The sequence below is a fragment of the Oratosquilla oratoria genome, chromosome 4 (assembly GCF_046742065.1).
Source record: "Oratosquilla oratoria isolate Oo_2021 chromosome 4, ASM4674206v1, whole genome shotgun sequence".
NCBI classification, from domain to species: Eukaryota; Metazoa; Arthropoda; class Malacostraca; order Stomatopoda; family Squillidae; genus Oratosquilla; species Oratosquilla oratoria.
The window spans coordinates 19,021,608-19,032,758 of record NC_134780.1 but is presented as its reverse complement, the minus strand read 5'-3'; the positions used below and the strand labels follow the sequence as shown (position 1 = coordinate 19,032,758).

General features: G+C 40.0%; 1 protein-coding gene across 1 annotated transcript; it reads left to right on the top strand.

Annotated features, from left to right (window-relative positions):
- Positions 1–6,252: 6,252 nt before the first annotated feature.
- LOC143024288 (uncharacterized) lies at positions 6,253–7,779 on the top strand. Its single transcript, XM_076183081.1, has 3 exons — positions 6,253–6,639; positions 6,788–7,031; positions 7,194–7,779. The coding sequence occupies exons 1-3, from the start codon at positions 6,444–6,446 to the stop codon at positions 7,597–7,599; spliced, it is 846 nt and encodes a 281-aa protein (XP_076039196.1). The 5' UTR covers positions 6,253–6,443; the 3' UTR covers positions 7,600–7,779.
- Positions 7,780–11,151: the final 3,372 nt, after the last annotated feature.

Here is an 11,151-nt window from a genome sequence, read left to right as displayed (position 1 = left end):
CAAAATATCGTGTGGAAACTGTCCTGTGAGCTACTACGGGGAAACCAGCAGAGGTATTAAGAAGCGGACAGTTGAGCACAGGAATGACATCAAGGCACACCGAGTATCAAACTCGCTAGTGGTTCATGTAGATCCTCACGGCCACTTACCAGACTGGGACAGAGTAGAGGTACTGCAGAAAAGACTTCCTAAGAAAAGAAGAAAAATAACTGAAGGAGCTTACATCGCTTCCCATCCAAACAGCAACCACCGCGATGGGTTTATTAAATCAACAAAGACGGCCAGCCGCTTGATACTTCGCGAGGCAGAGCGTAGGAGGACGAGAGGTCAGGTCGATCATGGTGGAACGCGGATAGATTCGGCGGGTATGTAGGGGGTGAATTGTTTGAATGTGCATGTACTCTGAAGAAGTCCTGGTAAGGACGAAACGTCAGAATAAATCCCTAAACGGATCCCTGTGTTTATCTCACCACCCGTCTACTCATTTATGTATATGCATATATATATATATATATATATATATATATATATATATATATATATATATATATATATATATATATATATATATTTATTCCTGACTAGTTTCGCAGGTATGCTTTTTCTTCCTTTGAAGAAAGCTAAAGATAAATGTGAGTAAAAGTAAGGTGATGAGATGTACAAAGGGTGAAAGTGGCAGTAGACTGGAAGTGAGCATTAAGGGAGAGCGACTGGAGGAAGTGGATAGTTTTAGATACTTGGGTGCAAATGTGGCAGGAAAAGGTGGAGTGAAGGTGGAGGTAGAATGTAGATTGAGAGAAGCGAGTATATGCCTAGGTGGATTGAAGAGTGTAATGAGGAATAGACATTTGGGAATGGATGCTAAGAGGAGACTGTATGAAGAAGCGATTGTGCCAACAGCACTGTATGGGGCAGAAACATGGAACATAAGAGAGGAAGAGAGAAGGAGTTTGAATGTGTTTGAGATAAGGTGTCTGAGAAGTATGATGGGGGTTACTAGGCTAGATAGAGTGAGAAATTAGGAGGTGAGGAGGAGAACAGGGGTGGAAAGGGAGTTGGGAGATAGGGTTGATGAAAGAGCATTAGGATGGTTTGGACACATGGAAAGAATGAGTGAAGAAAGACTAGTAAAAGAGGTATGGAAGGTAGATGTGGAGGGAGTGAACATGAGGGGACATCCTAGGATGAGGTGGATGGATGGGGTGAAGGGGGCTTTGGGGAAGAGGGGAATGTCTGTTGAGGAAGGACGGGAGAGGACAGAAGACAGGGATGAATGGAGAATGGTTGTATACGGATGATGTTGTGATGCATGAGGTGGAATGGGCGGGGGGGGGGGGTAGTATGTGTGAGCAAAATTTGACGCAGCCCGAAGGGATTTCTCCCCGTCTCCTCCTTTTATGCATGGGGGGACGGAGAGGGGGGGGGGTTCCCCGATTTAATGAAGCGGCCTTGCTGTGGATGTGCTGTGTCTTGCGACACTGCTTCTGACCCAGGGCAATGGACAAGGTGCAGGGATGATCCGTCAGCCAGGAGGTGCTAAGATGAGAGGGAGGGTGGAGGGGTGTGGAGTGCATTCAGGGATGGAATGGGTGGGAATAATTTTATGCCTTTTCCTTTTTGGATACCTCCCTTGTAAGGGGGGAAAAGACTTGGTATATGTATATATATATATATATATATATATATATATATATATATATATATATATATATATATTCTAACGATTATGTACAATCTTATTTTCTAATAAGGTCATGAGATGAGATTTCTACTTTGAATTTTTTGTTCTCACACACCAAAGTCACGTATCACTCCTTGTATTTTGTTAATGCCCATATATATAATCATTCAGAGCAGCCATGATCGGTATATTGCTGTTCATTGGTGACACATCAAAGCCATCCTGAGTTTGATTGAAGAAGAGCTCCTTTTCCTGTAGAAATCTGTCTTGTTGGGGGCGGAGCGAGGATGGGGGACGCATATGTCAACTTATAAAATTTTGTGTTCAAGGTCACTGGAAGAATGACCTTATTCCTATATACTTGATTATTTTCTGAATCATTCCTACTCCACCGTCTGGGTGATACAATACTTTTGGATTTAGAATGGAAAAGTGCGTGAAAAAAGTTGTTTATCTTAGCATAGATATTTTCTTGACCAGGGTAATCGATGAAAGCACATCAAAAAGAAGGCCAGAACTCCAGGATAACAATCGCCCGGTAATGTCACATGTTGGCACAGGAAGTCTAGAACAACCCGCTACTTTAATATTCCATTGATACCAAGCCTTCAGCTCAATCTATAGATTTGCTATGGCCCATACCCTCATATAATATTTTTCTAACATTGGATTCCCTCGAGACCTACAGAGGTTCATTTCTCCTGTCACCATAACAGAAGACTCGTAGTTAAGGTCATGAAATAGTCTTATCACCATTGGGTGGACTCCCATTGTGCTTATCGCCCACCTTACCTCGACAAAATCTGACGGCTTTGATCAAGCGAGACACTGTTCGGATTCTATGTGAGGGAGTCTGTAACCTAAGAAGGAATGTGTCTGAACGATACTAAAGTAATTAGTACACCAGGACAAGACCTCGGCACGTCTCGCTAGTCGACATGGTCACGCAGTGGATACAAGCATAGAGTTACGGACAACGGACTCAAAGACGACGGACCTCAAATAGAAGCAGGACATCTAATGAACAATCATGCCCTCATAAGAAATACGTGCATTGTCACACAGGCAAGGTTCAAGAATTATTAGAAGTTATTAGACGAAAAAAAAAAATTGGTTTACAGAAATAAGACTGAAATGACAAAGAAAAAATATTCATAACAATAATGAAATTATACATTTAGGCAAAGATGACAGTAGAATGATATATAAAAACAGTGTAATTCTTGCAATGACCCTGAACACAAAAACTTATAAATTTATGAAATTACAAACATATGCGCTTATTGTATATAGTAATAGCATTTTGTATCTATGTAGAAAATGCAGGTGATGCATAATTGGAAGTGTGTGTGTGTGTGTTCGTACGTGTGTCAAATTGTTCTCGAAGCTCCAGGAAGAAATCGTAGATTAGCATACCTATTTACTTATTTAATTATCATTTCAATTATTGTAATGTGAAAGTGGAATGAATGTAAAATAGATTATCCTTATATGATTATGCTTATTAACGTATTATTTTGAGTGTCCGTTGTTTTCTGTGTGAAAGGGAATAAATGAAACAAATTGAGAAAATGGAAACCCTAGGATGTGAAAGAGACGCGCAGGACGCGTTAGTTGTTAGCGGGTTGTTCCGAGTGAGAGGTGTGTGTACATTACGCAGTGATCCAATAAACAGTTACCCGGAACTCTAATATTCTTTCGTTAGCAAACCTATGTTGAGTCTTAAACGACACACAACACGTTGCCCATCCCAGCCCCGTCCACCAACGAGACAGATTTCTAGGAAAAGAGTTCTTCTCCAATCAAACTAACGAAGTCTTTGATGTGTCACCAATGAACAGCGATACACCAATCATGGCTGCTCTAGATAGTCATATGAACATCAACGAAATACAAGAAGTGATACGTGACTTTAGTGTCGGAGAACAAATCCCAAGAAGGAGTTAACATGACTTAACATAACTTATGACTCTAATAGAAAGCAGAGATGTACCCATAGTCGAAAATTCAATAGTATCCCTTTGTAAAGGTCAGCACATTAGTAATATGATCTAGATATGGTGATTAAAGACGTACAGTTCTTATAAAATCAAACTCAGCAAAACCATGTTTGTTAGACAAATTCTGAAAACACGTTTAAATTTTGCATAATAAAAGACCACGAAGTCCACCTACATTAGTTTTTGAGACAAAAAGCATGTTTCATTTTGTTGACCAGTGTTATGCTGTCACAGAATTCTAGTGTGTTACTATTCACTATTTTCTGTGACACTGCTCTGGTCGGGAATTGCACGGCCAGCATTAGTGAATGGAAGTGTGCTGGTCCAGGAGTTGTGAATGCAACACCCCTTATGGCACAAAGTCAAACAGACGTCATAGACATGCTGTACAGTGCTGCACATGTGATGGAGTGTTAGTTGAAAACAGTGTCCACTATCTTTAGGCGACGACCCAGTGTAACCTTTTCCATTACTGTATCAATCATCCTGTCCTGAGTGGAATTAACCCAAGTGAGGTCGCAAAATATTATTATCGATTCTTGCAAAATACCTTCGGTTATTTAAGCAATAACACTCTATAACAGTGTATTAATTTTGTTCTTCAGCAATAAGTGCTTTTTTTTTTTTTTTACAAATACGAATAGCTAAATACATAGAAAATGGTTATTATTACCTTACAGACTTTACTTCTTTGACCCAGATAATGCCATTTTCTAATTTACTTATTTCGAATAAAGAAACAAGCGAAATTGCATATTTTCATTCTAATGAAAGCAGAAAAAATGTGAATCAGCACACATTTCTATTAAAATCATACGAAAGTGAACGCAAATGCATTGAAATGTTTCTTTTTTCGAGACGTTCGGCTGGAATAATAACTGACCTTATGCCTCTGCCCCCATAGAGATATGGTCTTGTAGTGGAAGGTCCACTACATCCTGGTGGAAGTGCTCGCCTTGCTCATGAAGGTACGTTGCCACATTCTCCTTCTCTTGATCAAGATAAGCAACAGGGAGGTGAAGGGCGACCAAGTCAAGCCACAATTCACTACCGAGGAGGACCAGTAGATGAAGAGAGCAGCTAAGAGGCAGCCAAGACAAAAGGTCAGGTGGAAACAGTGATGGCTTGCAATGTGGAGACCTAGCGAGACCTAGTGTAGGCCTTATGGTCTCGTGCCGTCTTCTTCATTCTTACGTTCTTTTGTACTGCGATGCTTTTAAAGCTTTGATCGGGGCTCGATCTCGTTTCTGCTGAGTTGGCAGTCAAAGACATTAATTACTGTATCATCAACAAGCTGTGTGTGTGTGTGTGTGTGTGTGTGTGTGTGTGTGTGTGTGTAAGCGCGCACGCAGGTAAGTGTTTATTTTTGTATGTATGAGGGCTTGCGTGTGCATGTTCTAGTTCCTGAAATCCATCATACAAATCAAGCTACTTTGTATAAATACATGTATGCCAGTATGTGTGTTTGGAGAGGTTTTGTGTGACTACACGGAATCCGTTGTTCACCTTCGAGGGAAATAATAATGATAATAATAATAATAATAATAATAATAATAATAATAATAATAATGATAATAATAATAATAATAATAATAATAATAATAATGATAATAATAATAATAATAATAATAATAATAATAATAATAATAATAATAATAATAATAATAATAATAATAATAATAATAATAATAATAATGATAATGATAATAATAATAATGATAATAATAATAATAATAATAATAATAATAATAATAATAATAATAATAATAATAATAATAATAATAATAATAATAATAATAATAATAATGATAATAATAATAATAGTAATGATAATAATAATAATGATAATGATAATAATAATAACAATGAAAAATGAAATAAAGTAAAACAAAAGAGCATTGCATCACTCCTGTGCAAAACGATTACTTCCCGCCAGAATGTTTCTCCAATATTCCCCAAACTTTTTTTTTTTTTTTTTTTTTTTTTTTTTTTTTTTTTTTTTTTTTTTTTTTGGTAATCGCTGGCGAAAGGAGTAGAAAACACAATCTGATGGACCCGGTTACACACAAATGAAATGTACAGCCACTTCCAAGAATCTACACGCTTGTCATAACCGCAACAGTGACTGCATACAACTACCCAATCAAATCAGGCTCTCTCCAACATCGGCAGAAGACGGTTGCCTGAGGGCAGTAGGCAAGGGATTCATATCGTCCAGACGTCATCGTCATTCGTCGACACTTGTCTCATAGGTGCGCGTACAAGCACCCGGCATATCTGTCGCTATGTTCATTGAAAGATACGCGCGACCTTTCAAGGACGAGGGTTGCCACGTATTCCCACCGAGCCACGCTCGTGCGCGCTCACTGTCTCAAACGTTTACTTGTGTGGCAACGTTTGAATCCTCGACGTATCTAGCCTTCCGGAACGTGGAACGGTAATATATATCAGTTTCCGTTGTGTTGGTCATCACTCTGGACTTAGACTCAAGAGGTGCAAGACAAGTGGTGCTGTGTCCGTGTTGCATGGTGGCCGAAGAAGAGCGTATTCATTGATTGATTCCCACACTCATCCTTGGACTCGATGCGAGAGCTCACGGGCGCTTCCTATCTGCCAAATACCCACTAAACCAACTAAGCAGCATATCAGTGCACCTGCACACTGCATCTCCATCTGTGAACGTGAGAGACAGTGTGCCATTCGACCCAAGGCAAGCAAGGAAAACTAATCCGAGGCCGGAGGCACGCCGTCCCATTTCAGTCATGGAGGAGTACGTGTATGGGAATTCAGATTCCATGAACGACCTGTTTCTTGCTGCACGCTTTGAGATGGTTTCCCCGTTGACACCAGCAGGAGCTGCAGCAGCAGCAGCTATGGCGACAAAAGAAGGTTCCTTGTGCGAGGGCTTCTTCCGCGGATCCGAGGCTTATGGGGAACCGTCACACTACTCCATCACACGTAAGAGTTACTTGCTATGTGAGGGAACATTGAATAGTGACATGTGAACACTTAATCTCATAATCAGGCACTGCTCATGAGAATGGCAGTCACTGTATTCCTCATGACGTCGGCTGCAAGAGACCTTAATAACTTCTGTGTCTTGCAGATACTGGAGAAACACCGCCTGGTCCGTCGCCAGTCTACAGCTCCCCGTCCGTCTCCTTCTCGTCCCTCTCCCCTGGAGAAGGAGTAGGAACAGGGGTCTTGGAGTCCTACACCGTGACTGCAGGCCTAACGCCCCCTCCACTGACCAAGAAGGGCAAACCTCGCAAGATCAAGTTGTGGGAGATGGAGGGCCCCGCTGCCGAAAGGGCCAGGAAGGTCCGGGAGAACAGGGAACGCAAGAAAATGTAAGTCCATTGCAAAACGCCCTCCCTTTCTTCATTCCTTTCCCTCGTCCTACACCACCCATTCCCTGGCTCAGATACATATTTGGTTTATAGTATGGGCATATGACAGTGTGCAAGGTGGCTGAAAGAACGGTATATCAAGTCTTCATTTTTTTCTTGCAGGGAGAAGGCCTTCTTGCTGGAGAAATATGAATCCTTGGATAGAAGTAACAAAGAGGCCAAGAGGGAGATGGCGGCTCTCAGTGGCGAAATCACAGCCAGCGAGGAGAGACAGTCAGTTCTGCACTCCGCTCTCAGCAAAAAGGAAGAGGAAATCCAAAGGTTGAGGGTCTATATGGGCAACTCTTTGATGCAACTGGAAAAGGTGTCGCGCGGTATGGATCCCAGCTACAGACAGGAGGTCGCCAGGAACCTGTGCCACGACATGCGTCTCAACTTTATGAGCCACTCGGGCATGAGAGGCCAGACCCCGACTAGCGGCTGCACCACATACGGACAAGTGGAGGAGGCCTCGCCCGACTTGTTCTTCGCGTATCCTCCATGGGCGTCTGCCTCCTCGAACTTTTGAGTTTACCTCAATGGGAACAAACTCGTGTCAGTGGTCGCTGAATCGTATTTATCTCTTTTTCTCTTTCGCAAAGAGAAAAATTATAAGCTCACATGTACTTATTTACATATTTATTTTTAACGTTTATGTACAATCTAATTTTCTAATAAAATCATGAGATGATATTTCACCTTCGGATTTTTTGTTCTCCCACACCAAAGTCACGTATCACTCCTTGTTTTTTGTTAATGTCCATATGAGCATTCAGAGCAGCCATGATCGGTATATCACTGTTCATTGGTGACACATCAAAGACATCCTTAGTTTGATTAAAGTAGATCTTTTCCTATAGAGATCTGTCTTGTTGAGGGCGGGGCTAGGATGAGGGACGCATATGTTTGCATTTACGTCAACTTACAAGTTTTAGTGTTCAGAGTCACTGCAAGAATGATCTTATAATTATATACTTTATTATTTTCTGAATCATTCTTACTCCACCGTTTGTACTGTTGGTACTGTTTTCTTTGCCTCAATGTATTATTTAATCATCATTGTCAATTGTTTTTTCTTCCTCTCCTTTTTAGTATTGATTCTGCCAATCGTTTTATTATAATATACAGTGTATATGTATATATAATATATATATATATATATATATATATTCCTGACCTACTGGTTTTTCAACCTTGTCTCTATCATAATCTATATATTTATTGTAAGATCAACATTGTTAGATGTCCTGCTCTTGTTTGGGTACCGTCGTCTGTGGTTCCGTTGTCTACATTTGCTATTATCACCGCGTCGACTAGCGAGACCTTCCGTGGGCCTTTTCTGGTGTGCTAATGACTGTAGTATCATCCAGACACATCCCCTTAAATGATACAGTCTCCCTCATATAGAATCCGAGCAAATTGTCTCGCTGGATCAAAGTCGTCACATCTCGTCGAGGTAAAGTGGACGATAAGCACAGTGGGAGACCACCCAATGTTGATCAAACTATTTCATGACCTTAACTATAGGTCTTCTGTTATGCTGACAAGATAAATGAGCCTCTGTAGGCCTCGGGGCAGTCCAATGTTAGAAAAATATGATATGAGGGTATGGGCCATAGCCATAGACCCCTTAAATAGAAGGACTGATAAGTCCCCTGCTCGGCACCTGTAACTTGGGTCCCAAATCGTAAATTGGGTTCCACCATTTTTCACTACAAATGCATGGTAGAACATTCTTTTTGGTGTCTTCTAGGGGGTTTTAAAGGGCAAGAAATTCATTTTTCATAAATTCAACTTTCTTCAATGTCATCTAAAGGTCATAGGAAGCTCAAAGCACATTAAAAAAGCCTACATCGGCCAAAATATCATATATCTTCTCACTTGAAATAATGAAGTACACACTATATGTTGCAGTATGTAACATAATATAGGATAGTACACAAGAATAAATGTACAACACTATGAAACAGCCTGGTACAAAACTACTTATTGATATAAAAGTCTGTGTTAATTTTTTCGCATAAGTTTCTCCTTCCTTCTGAGGCAGCCGAGCTGTCTTTCTTTGTCACTTTTATCAAGTACAAATGCTTTTAAAAGAATATTCGCTAAAGTAACACAAGCTTCTTCAAGTTCGGCCATTAGGCTGTCAATAAAAGATAAAGATTTACTCAGATGATATCGGCAGCAATACAAGTTGCACTCTACAACAAGTTTGTAAGCTGAGCGTATGAAATGTACTGTTGAGAGCAGAGGTACAGTTAGTCCACCTGTACTTAGATTCATGAGAAACTGTGAATCAATACGATCTTTATCGTCATGCTCAGTTTCAGCACATACAATATGAGCTTGAAATTTGTGTTCCAAATGTCCTGCTAGAAAAATAACTTTATGTTTGACAGTATCACTAGTCTGAAGTAGGTCTTCAGAGTCAGCTATAGTGATGTCAACTTGATCATCATCAATGTAAATGTCAGAGATGCAAGGCACATCATGAGACTGGTGTGGAGTACACTCGTATTTCAAAAGCGCATGGAGGTTCTTGGAATCTGCAGCTGCCTTAATATCAACAACGTCAGTATAGAAATTTCCCCCACTGCGTTGTCTGGCTTGGCCAAAAAGCTTTTCAAGAGCAGAGTTGGGTAAGCTGTGTATGTGATCTAGGCAAGACGGATTTTGTTTTTTCGGTCTTCATTTTACAGTGCTTCAATGTCTTTCCATCGTCCAACATATACTTTTCCATCTGTTGTGAATGAAAGCTCCTTGTTATGCACAGTTATCCAGTTATTTCTTATATCTTTAAAGGAATGAACATAGTCAAACACAAGAAAGGCATAAGAATTGATAGTGTCTATAAATACTTTACCAGGGCCACCCAATTTAACATGAAAGGCAACGTTTGTATTGCAATTATCACATACACAAGAAATTATAGCTCCACCAGCTTTGTTAGCCACTACAAAAGGTTCTAGTAGAAGTTCCTTGAGTTGATCCGAATCAAGTTTTGCAACAGGGTTAATGCTTAATATATACTTAGGGCCACCATGATGGCAGACAACTTCAACCACCAAAGCATGTGTTGCGAGATCTTCGGAATCACCAGAAGCATTTTGAGCATAACCAACTGCACGGCCACCTGAAAACCTAAGAGTTTCTGTGAGCTTTACTTCATCAAAGAGAATGTTGACAAGACGCTGTTGAGGTTGAAGTTTCTGGAAAAGTTGACTCAAGTTTTCATCTTGAAGGCTAGAGGAGAGTAGTTTTTTCAACAGTTCCACTCTACGTAAAACAATTGAACCAGACTTTCGTATCATTTTATATGCAGCTGACGAAATGTTATGAAGTTCAGCAGCAAAAATATACAGATTTCTATAAGATCGACGTCCTTCTGGAGTACTGTGTAGTAACTGTAACTAAACAAAAAGAAACTGATAATGAAGTGAATCAGAACAATTCATGTGATTCATTTCCTCTAGAGCACTCTTCAAATAATCGTTGTCACTAAACTGATAATCTGCTATGCATGATAGAATTTGATCAAACTGGGACCATTTACTGAGGGGACTGTTCTTTTGCAGACAACCAGCTTTAGAGAAATAAGTTTTTGGTATTACCTTACCGTTTTTCTCAAAATTGTTACGAAACAAAAAGCCAAATGATGATTTTACATGCTTAAAATGGAAAAACTGGATCAGTGAATGTCCTATTGCATCAAATTTAGAAATATAGATATCATCACTATCACAAATAATACTATGATCCTTTGAGAATCTTTTCTGGATGACATTGCAAGACGAAGAAAAGTCCCCTATCCTATCCTATCCATAGCTTCATTTGGGAAACGTTCGTGTTCAGCTCGTGCGTCTGGTTTCTGGTTGATGAGGAGACCTCTTTTAAGCATGACTTTGAGACTCCAGGGAAAATGGATGGTAATTTGCTGGGTCTTTTTCCACCTTTAACTGAATCAATCAATCCAGCGGTTTCGCTCCAATTCGTCAGTTATGAATGATACTACTTTGGTGTATGATTCATTTCTATAGTTGCCTCGACAACCATAAACACTACACTTCTTCGGCATTGTGTT